The sequence below is a fragment of the Schistocerca cancellata genome, chromosome 5 (assembly GCF_023864275.1).
Source record: "Schistocerca cancellata isolate TAMUIC-IGC-003103 chromosome 5, iqSchCanc2.1, whole genome shotgun sequence".
Lineage (NCBI taxonomy): Eukaryota > Metazoa > Arthropoda > Insecta > Orthoptera > Acrididae > Schistocerca > Schistocerca cancellata.
The window spans coordinates 34,397,889-34,414,291 of record NC_064630.1 but is presented as its reverse complement, the minus strand read 5'-3'; the positions used below and the strand labels follow the sequence as shown (position 1 = coordinate 34,414,291).

The 16,403-nt window shown below is 42.7% G+C and overlaps 1 protein-coding gene across 1 annotated transcript in view; it reads left to right on the top strand.

Moving 5' to 3' along the window:
* LOC126187388 (autophagy-related protein 2 homolog A) overlaps positions 1-16,403 on the top strand; it is a 495,539-nt gene that overhangs the window by 38,330 nt on the left and 440,806 nt on the right. Inside the window, exon 4 of the mRNA XM_049928440.1 lies at positions 2,727-2,829. Coding sequence (XP_049784397.1) covers positions 2,727-2,829 — 103 coding nt within the window. The remainder of the gene's footprint in view (positions 1-2,726; positions 2,830-16,403) is intronic.

Genomic DNA, 16,403 nt, shown 5'->3' with positions numbered 1-16,403 from the left:
GATGAAGCATATTGTGGTATCTGCTGTTGCTCTTAGTATTTTGTGTTTAAGACATTCATCTTTTCCTGGTGCAGTCACTATTGCTTCTGGAGGAATTCTTGCTGCTGGTATGGCAGTTGTTGCTGTTCTTGTAGCTGGTAATTCTGGAGCTGACACTCACTCTTGTACCCGTGTTCTCAGTTGTTCCAAATCCAAATTTGATGCTTGCAGGCCATCGATATTCTCATCTCCTGTGGATTGTTAGCACTCAAGTCTTGTGTGCATGATTAGAATTTGCATCATGTACTCACAAAGTTTCTATTTCCACAGTGGAGTTACCAGTTGCGGGGTACAAATAAACCTGGACTGTATATGATAGCACACACTTCCATTTGCGCAGTGTCATACATAGCAGTGCTTACAACTAGCATCTGGCCATGTCACTGCATGGGTGCAGACTGGCATTCTTACAATGGATAGCTCACTGTAGTACCCGGTAAATTTCTAAACTGATGCTGTCTGTTTCTGGGGTGGAGTTTGTGGCACTGATGCTCCCACATTCTTTTTTACTCTTTGTTAACTTGTCCTGCCTTCCTGAACCCCATCGCTACTGTTGGAGTAAAGGAGACCACTCACCAAAAAGCAGAAATGTTGAGTTGTCGGTAAGCACACACAAAAGAAAAACAACACTTGCTAGTTTCGGAATTATCCATTGGTGAGCTAGAGTAAAATATGAGGGTCACTGCAAAAGTCATGGCAACTTTTTGTCTGTCTCAAAAATGGTAATGAATTAAAAAATTCTTAGAGATGCAAATGGCGAATTAAAAATTCCTCAAATATCCAGATGGAAAGTTAGTTCATATATAAACAGTACATGTAGGCAGATGGATGAACAAACATACTGCCATAAAGATATAGCTTAGGAAGCAAGACAAAACAAATTTTGCCATTTCAAATGTGTGTTACTGTCAATTGGAACAGTACACAATAGTACAGAACAGGAACAAGGATCTGTGACATCTCAGAGTCCCTTGAAATAGTTTCCCAACAAATCCATCATACACTGACAAGGCTGTGAAAGATGACAAATAACTGTGGCCTCACCATGAGTGAATCGTCAGATCTCGAGCATCACTTCTGTGGCTGTGCCTTCACCTGCTTGAAAGTGTGTTCCATGCATTGGCTCTTTTTGATTTAGTGCAATGTCATAATTGCAAGGAGATAAGTTTGGTGGATGCTCCAGTTTTTCCCATCTCCATCACACGAGCAGATTCCACACATGCGCTGTCATATTATGGGTTCTAACATTGTTCTGAAGAATCAGTGCATCATGTAGACATTCAGGTCATTTTTCCCTAATAGCCTGTTGTAGGTGTTGTTGCAGGAAAGTGTGACAGTAGTACAGCACATTAAAAGTTTGTTCATGTGATTAAAAGTTTGTCCATGTGGGACAAAATGGCACAAAATCGAACTTCTGATATCATAGGCTATGGTGACCATTAGTTTGAGAGGAGAGGAATTGCAATGAAATTTATGCCTGTGTGGTGAACTTGGATGACACCGTTCTGTGGACTGGCATTTCATTTCTGGTTCATAGGCCCTGGCTCAGAAATCATCTATAGTGACAATTCTCACAAGCATAATGTCTCCCTCCTCCTCATAATGTTCTAGATAAACATGACAAGTTTCATAATGTGTCTACTTTTCCATGTCACTTAGTGCATGAAGCATAACATAAAATCCTGTAGATTGTTATCGTCTCAATATCAGTGTGGTGGTGTAATTCCTCCAACATCCATCTCCTGTCATTCTTCAAGCATTGGGTGATCTGGGTATGAGCGCAATCTGCATGCACACTGACGGGCTGCCCGGATCGGTACATGTTGGCCGTTGCAGCTCTGTCATGCCTGAATGAATGCATCTACCCACCAAGCAATCATTCGGTACAATAGAGCAGTGTTTCGTGCCACTTCCACAAGCTCCTAGTGGCATTGTTGTGAATTCCTTCCACTGTGAACTGCAATCTTTTCGTAAAAGTGCTAATCAAATCGGGTAACATCCATCTGGAATGGCTGCTCAGCACTCACTGTGGTCTCTTTTTCAAATCCGGGGAGACTGCCGATGCCATGGAATGGGCATATTTTGTGATGTATTATTGTGTACTGTTGCAGTTGACAGTAAACCATGTTTGCAATGTCAACCTTTTTTACATCTTTTTTCTAGTGGTATATCTTTATGGTGGTGTGTGTGTTCATCCGGCATCCTTACATGTAACATTTACTTATGAATAAACTTCCATTTGCATCATTCAGAATTTTTAATTTGTTACCATGACTCTTACAATAACCCTCGTACACACATAAAACACACACACTCATACCAGATTGGTTCTAAAGTACCAACCAGATGTGCAAGATAGATCTTGAAAATGAGGCCATGAGTCAAAAAATGATGGTTCTTTTGGTCCTTTCTGTCTTATTAAAAGAAATTTACCAATGTTGTTTTACATGATTTACTGACAAAATTTTACAGTTATCCGAAATCCATATCTTCCACACAGTTTATACTCACAGACTAGAATACTGGGGAATTCAAATATTTCCTGAACTGAAACTGTTTAGGGGCTAATCTTTTATGTAAGTTTATAGATTTATATAAATGAATTCTGTTGGTATATTCTTTCTCTAAATCTGTTATGCATATCTGTATCTCACCTTGTAACATGAATTTTCCTTTATCTCTCACAGTACTGAGCCGTGTGAAAGTGAAGTTTCTTTCTACTGTTATAAGACTTGAACATGTTCCAAAAGAAAGCAGTTCTGGTGTGGCTCTTGAAATTAGGATCAAAAAGTAAGTTGTGTTATGCATGTTTTGGTTCATTTACTCTCCTTCTGAGTTTGCGTAAATGGTACTTCTTGGCACTTTGTCTTTGAGTGTATTAATTAAACTTACATTTTATTTTACTGTAGGTGGAGCTAGTGAAAGATAACTACATAAATATCTAAATTTCTGAATATTTCATTCAATAGAATGATTAATTTGTGGCACAAAGAGCAGAAATACTGTTTCTATTCTTTATTTTACATCTCCTATTGCAGTGTGAAGATCTTGTTAGCAGTTGATACCTGGTATAATAATTACAGCTGAAGAATAAAGGTTTTAGTGAGTGTAGCTAAAGAAGCATGCAATGTCATCTAACCTCAGAGTGAATAATAATTGCTAAGTAATACAAATAAAAAAAAAAAACTAATAACATATAGTGACAGTACTGCCTCAGTTTGTAAATTTAATTTTTTGCAGCTACTTGTGCAGTGCAAGTTTTAAGAACCGAAGATATTCCAATCTAACTTTGGAAGCATGGTATATGCTAATATCATGTTTCTTAGCTTAAAAAAGAAGGTATTGAATCTATAATCTATGCCATTTGTGTTCTGGAGGAGGATATTAGTCTTCTAAAATATTAGTAACCGGCAAACTATACTGAGGTGATCCTGTGCCCCAAGCAGAATGGCCAAAGCTTCCCCCCTCCCCCCCTTCCATCACCCCCCCCCCCTGTCCCCCAATAAAACTACCTGTCTGCAGTTTTTTTGTACACAGATATTTAGAAAATTTTGTAATTTTGTAAGTAGATTTAAAAAATGAAGCAATATTGAAAATGTTAATTAAATGAAATAATGTTGATGAAAAATATTGCACTACATAACAGATTTTATTTGCTTCTCATAAATTATATAATAGTGCATAAATTATTGAATATAATAGAGGGAAATATTCCACGTGGGAAAAATATATCTAAAAACAAAGATTTTGAGACTTACCAAACAAAAGCGCTGGCAGGTCGATAGACACACAAACAAACACAAACATACACACAAAATTCAAGCTTTCGCAACAAACAGATGCTTCATCAGGAGAGAGGGAAGGAGAGGGAAAGACGAAAGGATGTGGGTTTTAAGGGAGAGGGTAAGGAGTCATTCCAATACCGGGAGTGGAAAGACTTACCTCAGGGGGAAAAAAGGACAGGTATACACTCGCGCGCGCGCGCGCACACACACACACACACACACACACACACACACACACACACACACACACACACACACACACCCATCCACACATACACAGACACAAGCAGACATGTCTGCTGGAATGACTCCTTACCCTCTCCCTTAAAACCCACATCCTTTCGTATTTCCCTCTCCTTCCCTCTTTCCTGATGAAGCAACTGTTTGTTGCGAAAGCTTGAATTTTGTGTGTATGTTTGTGTGTCTATCGACCTGCCAGCGCTTTTGTTTGGTAAGTCTCAAAATCTTTGTTTTTAGATGCAAAAAAATCTTTGTTTTTAGATGCAAATTATTGATTAGAAATAAGAGAAAAAGGGTTATAAGTACGAGTTGAGGAAACATCCCTTTCCAGAAATTGCATACATATTATAATTTTGCTTTGCATTTCTCTGCTTTGAGTGAAGCAGACTCATTATGTCATTGAAGTCCAATGACCAACTGAAGAGCATGTGTTTGTATAGACAAGGATTCAACTTAGATGAACAGAGTATAACTATCTATATGTGAAATGGTTAATGACTTGCATAGTATTATTAATCAGCCACAAAAGACTTGGTCTTGCATTCTTTTTTACTTACATAACAAATTGTACTAACTGCAACTTGAGGACAGCAAAAGTACTGACTGGAGGAGCAAGTAAGTTACATATTCCCCCCCCCCCCCCCCCCCCACACCTTTTTTGCTTGCTTTCTCCATTGTCATGTGTTTGTCATGTCAGAAATAGGAAATGTTAGGTCAAATATTATATTTGCTTTAGTGCCCAAGTGCCACATTTGGAGATCCTATATTGCCACAGGAATGGCAAGAAATACATGGTTGAATATGAGCGAACTGTGTCGGCAGCAGCAGTTTGAACCAAATGCACTGTTGCCACATAAGCTGCCTTAGTGTAGACATATGTTTGGTAGCAGTCATTTCCTTATGGTTCTACTTCAATGACACAGAACACGGAGGATAAAAGAACTTTCCTGTACCTATCCTGGTTAATTCTGAAACTGCATTTCTTTCTTGTCATACTGTCCAGTCAGTTTTGCACCTTTCTGTGCCATAGGTAGGGGCCAGTCTAGCTACACTCTGTATCACAATCCCAGAAACAGTTTTTCTGTAAGAATTGTAAAAATCACTTGCTTCCTGATTTGTAAACTTCACATAAAGATTCTCATTTCAACAAAGTTTGATTTTTGTTTCACTTCTGTCTTTCACGTAACTCTTACATAGGTCATAGTGTCAGATAAACCAGAAAACAGTTGCCTACCAATCCTAGACTGCTGCTGTTCTGCCACATTTAAGAAATGGTCCACAGTGATATTGTGAGGTAGCTGTAGATAGGTCTTAGTTTACTGTGCACATTGCTGTAATCTTTGTTGTTCTGCAATAGGTTTTGTCATATTGCATGCTCAGTGCACACTTCGTGTATGAATATTTTTTAAAATTAATTTTGCAGTTTTTGTAATTGATGTTCCCTCTTCCTTCCTTACTGTCGTACACCTTTGTACCATCTTTATGGATAGGGAACTATGTCAAAAATGGTTACATGTTTAAAAAAAGTGTTAATGTTGTAATATGTGACACAGCAAAATTGGTACAAAAATAAGACCTTCATAGTTATTACATTTGCAACAATGGCCATCACATATGCAAGGCTTCCATATGTGTGAAATACTGCTTGACCAATAATTTTGCAACTGTCATGATTTACTTGCTATTTAAACCTGAGTACCTTTGTACAGTCTCAGTAGCAACTGATTGTGATGAGTTATGTAACTGAAATATAAAACCTGCAAGACATTTACCACTTTTATATGAGACATGACTTACAGAAGACAAAAATCAACTATTCAAAACTAATTTTTGCTGTCATTTTCACATGTTAGGTGCTACAAATGCCCCATATTTGCTCTTTCATTTCTTTTGCTGTTCACTTTCTTATCATGCCTAATACTTGTGGTACCAGCCATAACATATGGACAAGCATGTAGTACATCACTTTCTACTGATGTAGTCCCACTACAAACTTTGAATAAACTTTTTTTGTGGTGCATATGACTGCTAGGCTTTCAGCACTTCTCCTTTACATCTACAAACAATGGAAAGACCGAAGATAGTAACTCACTGGATAATTGAGTTGTTAACTTTACTCCTTTCTGTATTTATATTCCACCAAGGACTTTAGAACACAATACCTACTTTCATCCAACTCACACAGCCTCAACTTCACAGTCAGTAAACCGTAATACACTCATTCCATTTTCACACAAATGTGGATATATTGTAACCTCCCCCTCACTTATTGACCTTAATGACAGTGAAAAATTAAACCACGTGTACCTAATGGAAATTTGGGAAAAGCAATCGTCACCGAGGTTAATTTGTCGGTAAAGAGGGAGGAAAGGGATACATCTAAATGAAAGGAAAAATGCTAATGAAACTGGTGGAAATTAATTTTGAAATAGGGGTAAAGTTAATAAAGAAAGTAAATGTGCGGCCGTTACGTTAACAATCAACTAGCGGTAATTAGATATTTGAGATTTGGGGGAAATTACAGTCGCCAGTCCTAAGGACAATTACTATAGTAACTGAAAAAGAAAGGTTATTGCACATATAATTAGCACTAGAAGCGTGGCAACTGAAGGTTTCACGTGCAGTTTGAAAACTGAAAGTTTGTCAGAAGTAATAAATTTCGCTACACTCTGACTTAATTTAGCAAAAGAATTAATAAAACCGGAAAATCGAAAGTTAATTTAGTGACTAAAGTTAATAGTGAGCTTTCTTTCTGAAGCACATCAAAATTCAGTAAAATACGGTTAGTCTTGGACTACCTCAACAATCATTTCAAAAGCTACTTGAATCTACGCAATTTAGAAATAAGAGATTTAACTTTGAACTTGAATTAAATGATTCTGAACAATTAACAATAGCAAAATTTAGTACGTACCGAGCTGAGCTGCAGTCACAGGTAAGCTAAAATACGGTAACAAAACTCGCACTCTTAATTTGTGCTTGTGCAATCTAAATACTGTAGCCAGCTATGAATACCTTAACTGAACTTTGAAATTAAAGCAGTGAAATAAAATGATGCTGTCGTTTGAATCTCAACGACACTCGGGTTCATTCCGGAAAAGGAAGGGACCCTGCTTGGTAATGCAGCTGGGACAATGAGCAACAAAGGTTCATGCTAAGTTGCTGTAATTTTGCGAGGCAAATGGGACGATTTTAAAAGCTGAGGTCTGCCATACAGTTCTAAAACTTTACGTGCTTCCTGTCTTCCTTGTTGGTTGATTGAAGGTTTGAAGCCGTCGATCGAGGAGGTGGCGACAGTCACTCATTGTCGGCCGTCGCTGTTGCAGAAGCTGGATGTTGGCGCGCCTTCTTCTCGACACGGTCACCAGACGAAACGGGCTCTTGATGTGCGCCAGCTAATGCTTCCCGTCCGCGACACCATGTCAGAAACTATCATCGCAAGTCGAGCGCAATTACATGCTGCCAAACCCCGAAAGTGCGGCAATATGCGGGAGCTTCACACAACACACCTGCTCCACTCGCTACCCCAGCCAGACTCTCCCTCTGCCCGCACTCCACGTGACACCCCCCAGGGGGTCCACAACTCTTTTGTGGATACGTGCGTAGCGAGCACGGGACCCCGAGCTAATGTGGCCTTCCTTCCTTTCCGGGCTGCATACCTTCCCATTCCGCATCCTTCCCCATCCCTATCTTCGCCCCTCCTCCCCTCACCTCTGGCTCTTTCCTTCCCTTTCTCCCCATCTGGGAGTATGGTTTGTGCCTACGTCCGGAGACGGACGCTCGTAAATGTACTGCATTCTTTGCCTTCCTTGCTTTTATGTCTTCTTCCTTCCTTTGTCCTTCTCTTTTCCTTACCTCTTCTCTTTCCCTTTTCTCCGCTGCGGCGTTTGAGACCTCTCTTCCTTCCTTTCCCTTTCTCTTTCTTCCTCCCTGTGCGTGTCTGAAGGCCGACCCACGCCCTTCGTGCGTAGCCGGTGACGGGGTAACGCGTAATTCCCCGCCCCGGGTAGACAGGTAGGACACGTACGTACCCCCTGGTAACGGCCAGGCCCAGGGAGGGGTGATTACCCGAGCTGATACCTTCCGAAAATGCCGATTGGTCCCTCCGTCCTTTTGTCAGGAGGTGTGACCTGAGGTGTGAACAATCACCTAAGGCGGGAGTGCCCTCAGAGAGGGCCCCCACAAGGGAGGAGCGCGCCATCGGAGACGCCGGTAATCATGGGGATTCTTCCGCAATGGTTTCCTCACCTTCCACTAAGTCTGCTCACAAACGTAAGTATACTGAGTCTCAGCCACAGACGATTCTTCCATCGTTGCCACAGTTCCTTGTTGTTTCTCGGTCTGATGAAGGTCACGACTTCTCCACGGTCAACCCTTTCATTATTCAGAAAGGTGTCGACGCAATAGCAGGTCCTGTAAAGTCTTGTTCCAGATTACGGAATGGCACCCTGTTGTTAGAAACACACAGTGCCCTTCAGGCACAAAAATTGCTGCGTACTTCTCTGCTCCACACCTTCCCTGTCCGGGTGGAACCGCACCGTACCTTAAATTCCTCGCGTGGAGTCGTTTATACACGCTCCCTCGATGGATTGTCTGACGAAGAAATTCAGCACTATCTGTCTGACCAGGGCGTAACGGCAGTTCATAGAGTAATGAAACGGGTTGACACGAACATCATTCCAACCCGCACTGTCTTCTTGACATTTGACACAGTTCAACTCCCATCGCAAATCAAAGCAGGCTATGAGATAATTTCCGTTCGCCCTTACGTCCCAAACCCTACGCGTTGCTATCGATGTCAGCGGTTCAATCACACCAGCCAGTCCTGTTCCAATCCAGCCAAATGTGTTACGTGTGGCAAGGATGCCCATGAGGGTGCTTGTCCACCTCCATCCCCTCGCTGCATCAACTGTATGGGTGACCACGCTGCTTCCTCTCGAGATTGCCCCGTTTTTAAGGACGAGAAGCTCATCCAGGAAATAAGGGTGAAGGAAAAGGTGTCGACCTTTGCTGCTCGAAAATTATTCGCCAGTCGCAAGCCCACCGTGCCTCAGACAGGAAAATACAGCACTGTCCTTGCTTCTCCTCGGCCAACAAAGGAGGCGGCCACGCAGACTTGCGACCTCACCTTTAGTACCACGGTCGTCAGATCGGCCAGCGCAAAGATCGCTCGTTCAACCTCACCACTTTCGCCTGCCCACCCTATGGCTCACCCTTCGTCGGGTTCTGCTACATCTCGAGCCCAAAAGTCGGACGCCAAGTCTTCGAAAAAAGAGCATACTCGTGAAGAGTTTTTACGTACTGCAACTTCACAACCATCGGTTCCTCCTTCATCTAAACAACATTCTTCCAAGAACGCTACAAAGAAACCCAGTTCCTCTCCTTCTCCGCCAAGGCGTGCCCCCTCTACAGCACCACCTGGCGGAAATCGCCCTCGGCCATCTTCTGTGTCGCCGAGGCGCACTGCTGGTGGCCGGTCAACCGGCCGATCGCTGGTGGCAGGGACTGCTCCTGACCAACCTATGGATCAGGATCTTCTGCCTTCGGCTGAATGCCATTCCATGCTGTCGGTTGCTAGCTCCGAGCAGTCTTTGAGTTGACAGCAACTTTGGTCACATTCCTCCATTTTCTTTTCACCCCATGTCCATTATCCACTGGAATATCCGCGGCATTCGAGCCAATCGGGATGAATTGTCGGTCCTCTTACGCTCCTACTCGCCGGTCATCTTCTGTCTTCAGGAAACAAAGCTGCGTCCCCATGACCGCTTTGTTCTCCCTCACTTTCAGTCCGTCCGCTATGACCTCCCCTCTGTTGAAGGCACTCCAGCCCATGGAGGACTCATGATTCTTCTCCATGATACTCTCCATTATCACCCAATCCCCTTAAACACTTCCTTCCAAGCTGTCGCCGTCCGTCTTTCCCTTTCCGGATACACGTTCTCTGTTTGTACTGTATACATTCCATCGTCCACCCCAATGGCACGAGCTGATCTCCTTCATCTTCTTGGTCAGCTTCCACCCCCCTATTTGCTGGTTGGGGACTTCAATGCCCACCACCCGCTTTGGGGATCTCCTCATCCTTGTCCACGTGGCTCTCTATTGCTAGACGTCTTCCACCAAGTGGATCTAGTTTGCCTCAACACTGGGGTCCCCACATTTTTGTCTGCCTCCACGACAAATTTATTTCATTTGGACCTTGCGGTCGGTACTGTTCCACTAGCTCGGCGCTTCGAATGGTTCGCCCTTGATGATACACACTCGAGTGACCACTTTCCATGTGTCCTTAGACTGCAGTCTCCACTGCCATATATGCGCTCGCGTCGCTGGAAATTTGCCCAAGCCGATTGGACACTTTTTTCGTCTCTCGCGACATTCGATGACCGTCGCTTTCCCAGCGTCGACGATGAGGTCACACATATTACCGACGTTATTCTTACAGCTGCGGAACGTTCAATACCACGCACCTCCGAATTGCCCCGGCGCCCCCCAGTTCCTTGGTGGAACGAGGCATGCCGTGACGCACTACGTGAGCGGCGACGTGCTCTACGCAATTTCCGTCACCATCCTACTTTGGCCAACTGTATCCGCTATAAGCAGCTCCGTGCGCGATGCCGTCGCGTCATCCGCGATAGCAAGAAGGCAAGCTGGAAATTCTTTATTAGCTCATTTAACACCTTCACTCCCTCCTCGGAAGTTTGGAGTCGGCTTCGACGGTTCTCAGGCGCGCCTAGTTTCTCCCCGGTCTCTGGGCTCACTGTCGCGCATGATACCTTAGTGGACCCCGTCGCAATTTGTAACTCATTGGGTCAGCACTTTGCTGAGATTTCGAGCTCTTCAAATTACCCGCCAGCGTTTCTCCCGAAGAAACGTGCAGCAGAAGTGCGACATCTTGATTTCTCTTCTCCCAATCACGAAAGCTACAATACTGTTTTCTCCATGCGGGAACTCCAACATGCCCTCTCTTCTTCTCGCTCCTCCGCCCCAGGACCGGATGGAATCCATGTCCAGATGTTGCTGCATTTATCAACCCATAGTCTGCGTTACCTCCTTCGCCTTTATAATCGAATTTGGACCGACAGTACCTTTCCCAGACGGTGGCGGGAAGCTATCGTCGTTCCCGTTCCGAAACCTGGAAAGGACAAACATCTCCCCTCTAGCTATCGTCCCATTTCTCTCACGAGTAGTGTCTGTAAGGTTTTGGAGCGTATGGTGAATTACCGTTTAGCTTGGTGGCTGGAATCCCGCAGTCTTTTAACACCTGCCCAATGCGGATTCCGAAAGCATCGTTCTGCAGTTGACCATCTTGGTGCTCTCTCCACTTCCATCATGAACAATTTTCTCCGGAAACGCCAAACGGTAGCAATATTTTTTGATCTGGAGAGAGCATACGATACCTGTTGGAGGACAGGCATCCTCTGCACACTGTTCTCTTGGGGCTTTCGAGGCCGGCTGCCCCTTTTTCTTCGCGAATTTATGGCAGAGCGCACATTTAGGGTGCGGGTGAACACTACTCTCTCCCGTACTTTCTCCCAAGAAAACGGGTTACCCCAGGGTTCCGTGCTGAGTGTTGTACTGTTTGCCATCGCCATAAATCCAATTATGGATTGTCTCCCTCATGATGTCTCGGGCTCCCTCTTTGTGGACGATTTTGCGATCTACTACAGCGCTCAACGGACCAGTCTTCTTGAACGACGTCTTCAAGGATGTCTCGATCGCCTCCACTCGTGGAGCATCGAAACTGGCTTCCGTTTCTCACCCAGTAAGACCGTTTGTGTCAATTTTTGGCGACGTAAGGAGTTTCTTCCGCCCTCCTTACATCTAGGTCCTGTCAACCTTCCGTTTTCAGACGTCGCTAAATTCTTGGGTCTTATGTTTGACAGAAAACTGTGCTGGTCCTCCCACGTCTCCTATCTTTCGGCTCGCTGTCTGCGATCGCTTAACACCCTCCGTGTCCTGAATGGTACCTCCTGGGGAGCGGACAGAGTGGTCCTTCTCCGCCTCTATCGCGCCTTAGTGCGCTCGAAATTGGATTATGGAAGCATAGTCTACTCCTCTGCTCGGCCGTCTATTCTTCGGCGTCTCGATTCTATCCACCACCGTGGATTACGTTTAGTGTCTGGAGCTTTTTACACTAGCCCTGTGGAAAGCCTTTATGCTGAGACTGCTGAACCTCCGCTGTCCAATCGGCGAGCAGTCCTCCTGAGTCGTTATGCTAGCCATCTGTCTTCCATGCCTGCTAATCCAGCCCACGACCTTTTTTTCGACGCCTCCTTTGATGTAGGGTATGCAGGCCGCTCCTCCTCCCTACTACCCCCGGGAGTCCGCTTCCGTCAACTGCTCCATTCTCTTTCCTTCCGCTTTCCTAAAACCTTCTTGACAACTTGGGGTACAGCACCGCCTTGGCTCCGTCCCCGGATCTGCCTGCTCCGTGACCTTTGTCAATTTCCCAAGGATGGTACCCCTACACTTATTTATCGTCGGGCATTTGCTGCTCTATGTGCACAAATGACGGACGCCACATTTATTTACACCGACGGCTCGAAAACATCGTTAGGTGTAGGGAGTGCCTATATTGTTGGCGACACCCCAAATCGCTTTCGGCTTCCCGACCACTGTTCGGTTTATACTGCGGAGCTTTACGCTGTTCTCCAGGCTGTCCACTACATTCGCCGCCATCAGCGGATACAGTACGTTATCTGCTCAGATTCTCTCAGCTCTCTCCTCAGTCTCCAAGCTCTTTACCCTGTGCACCCTCTGGTCCACCGGATTCAGGACTGTCTGCGCTTGCTCCACCTGGGGGGCATCTCGGTGGCGTTCCTCTGGCTCCCGGGACACGCTGGTATCTGTGGGAATGAGGCGGCCGATATAGCGGCCAAGGCTGCAGTCTCTCTTCCTCGGCCAGCTATTCAGTCGCTTCCCTTCACCGATCTACGGAGCGGTTTATGTCGCCAAGTTGCTCATTTATGGCATGCGCATTGGTCGGCACTTCCCCATAATAAATTGCGGGAAGTGAAAGCCCTTCCTTGCGCTTGGACCTCTTCCTCCCGAACGCGTCGTCGGGAGGAGGTAATTTTAGCTAGACTCCGGATAGGGCACTGTCGTTTTAGCCATCGACATCTTTTAAGCGGCGATCCTCCCCCACTCTGTCCCCACTGCTCTCAGCTGTGGACGGTAAGACACCTTTTAATTGAATGCCCCTATTTTAATCCGTTACGCTCCCGTCTACAGCTATCGCCTGATTTATCGTCGATTTTAGCAGATGACACGCGCTCAGCCGACCACGTTCTCCAGTTTATTAGTGACAGTGAAATGACGTCAGTCATTTGAAGCTTTTTTGGGGACAACCACCCCCTTTCTGTAGCAGATTTTTAAGCTTTCTTCTATTTTTAGTTTCTCCAATTTTCTGACTTTGTTCCCATTGCTGCTGGTTTTAAATTTCGGTTTTTTACTGTCTTAAGTCACGGGCTGGGCGCTAATGACCATAGAAGTTTTGCGCCCTAAAACCACAAACCAAAAAAAAAAAAAAAAAAAAAAACTCCACGTGACAGAGTTAACACTACCAAAGATCCACAACACTTTGGTTCTCCACACGACCTATCGATGTATCCGTTCGATAGCATAGTTTTCCCTAGGCCAGACCCAGCGTATAAATACAAATAATATTCACAAAACAAACAAACATAAATGCATAAATATATATATACAAATAGTAAAACAATTACAATATACGAAGACACAGAAATGTTATATATTCAGGTAACAAAAATAAGGAAAACAAATTTATAGTACAATAGATGGAAATAGGAGGATATGCATTTCCGGCGTTACAATATTCTTAATCAATTGCAATATTCGTAGGAGTTTAGGAGTTGAACAGATTAATATTCTTTTCATGCAACATATCTAATGGATTTACTGAAGTCTCTCAATTTAACATAATCATGTAACATATCTCCAGTGAATATTAAATTCATGTTCAAGAATCCTCAAGAGATTCCATGGAAATCTCAGTATGTCAGTGCACACTTCTCTGTAAGATATCTTGGAGGGGATTATGTTAAAGGATATCATTCTAAAATATCGGTGTATGTGGATTTACGGAAAGGCTATCTGGAAATTAAGTTCTGACTTTTTATTACGATAGTTGCTTCAGTGTTTATCAAATACCAATACCTTTGTAAAGTTTTTAGTAAAGAGAGAGTACATTTTTCTAAAATATGGCAATGAACTTCTACAGTGGAGAAGGAGGAAGACAAGTGTACAAATGTTATCCTTGCCAATTACTGCAAATGGAAACTTTTATTACATCCAGCTAGATCATGCATATTGGGGAAAAATTTGAAGTGATCACTGATGGAAAATTATTGGAGTTTAACATTCTGCAGGTGTATAATGATTGGAGAGTTTCCAAATGAAGAGACACACATTTGTGTTTCCTTACAGGTGATTAGCAAAAGTTTTGTCGTCAGCCATTGGTTATGTGCTTTTGCTAATTATGCATTTACATCTACAATGTTACTAAGGAAGTACACCAGCATTTCTCAGTTTCTTTTGACCTAATATAGGTAAAAGTCTCTTATTTGCAGTTAAGTAAAGGAAATGAATAACTTTCTAATTGATCCATTACTTCCTCTTTTCCTTGACTCTATAAGAATCACTTTCTCCCATTAACTGACATTTCAAAAGGCAAGTGGCAACATGCAAACCCTCTTGAAACACAGATACAGTGTGTGTTTACACAGAAGTGAATGTCAATTGTGAAAGTTGAAATCTATTAATCAAAGCCATATTTATATGATCAGACAGATGTGTTATTGGGAAAACAGTTAAGAAACATAACTTCCAGATCTATCCAGGACATATTGAACAGACAGTGGTAGAATATTTAACTTGAATAATAGAAATGACCAGCCAGGATCTAGCTATCTGTTGATGTTGTTGGTGAAGGAAGGTGTTGAAACTGCAGTACCATTTTGTTGCTGGCTTTTCCCCTATGTGGGAACGGAATCGGCACTATCTGTTGTAAGTACATTATACTGGATAAGAAAATACATTTTAGCATCCTGCAACATCAGATGGGTAAAGCAAAGGAAATCCTCTGTAACTTTAATGTTACTATTATTTTGAGCGCACTGTGGGATACAGAGTGATTTTCCATCTTTTAAATTAGGAACAAAAACTATGAAAGAACCAAACCAACCCTTTTAGAAGCCAACTTTTCCACCTAAATAGTACATGTTCACTATACGTGATGGTCATTTACATCTCTGCTGTGAGCAGTCACCATGAGGGTGGGCTTTGGCTGCTAATTAAGACAAACTCTGTGAGAACCAAACAGAGTTTAGGAAGTCTGCACGAAAGTTAGTAGACAAGCATGGGCTGTTAATGTAACTGTGCATGAGTAAATATTAGTAATAAAATGTGTTTACAGTCATTCAGCAACCCTATGGTATACAATCTGCCCATCTGAGTTCTTTTTGAAGAGATCTTGGCTGCTTGACTTTTGAATATAGATTCATATGAGGCAGCACAGTATTCACACTCACTTATTTTACTCCTGTTTCACTTAAAAAATGTTTTCAGTGAAATTGAAGTTCACAAGCTTTGACTTCACATGAAATCACACAGAAAGAAAATAAAATAAACAGTTGTATTGTTCTTCACAGATGGTTTTAAGCATAAGAACTTGATAATGTGTAAATAAAGCAAAATAAAATTGAATCTATTTTCACATGCTGCCGAGCAAAGCAAATTATGTGCTGTTAGTCACCCAATGTACAAGGTGTGGTTGAGACCAAGAACACATCATATTTACAGAAATGCACAATTTTTAGAAGTGAAGTGTCCTGCTCTTTCTTACTTCCACAAAGAAGTTGTCACATTGTTTTGAATTGGAATCTCTAGAATTTCGAATAATCTCTGTACTCGCCACAAGGACTTGTGCTCATTGTATAAGGTAGTACTGGTTGCACTTGAAAATGCATATACTTGCAGTAGTCAGCATTTGCAGCAGTGTCAGTGATATATATTGTACTGATAAAAGAAATATTAGATGAAAATAAATAAATAGGAAGGAGGTTCACTATTTGTTAATGGGAATGTAATTATTGTTATATTTGCCCTCAGTGTGCTTAGTAAAAGATAATTTAAGTCCTCACATGACTTAACATTCGTGAAATTGAGGAAATGTAATGTTGTAATTAATTAAACAATGGAAAATCCAGGATGGAATACGGACATAAATTACATATCAAAAGATGGTTTTTGGCAAATAGAGTAAAATACTCAGCTTTAAATATCATAATTTTTATTTAAAATGTTATTCAGCCTTGAATATCT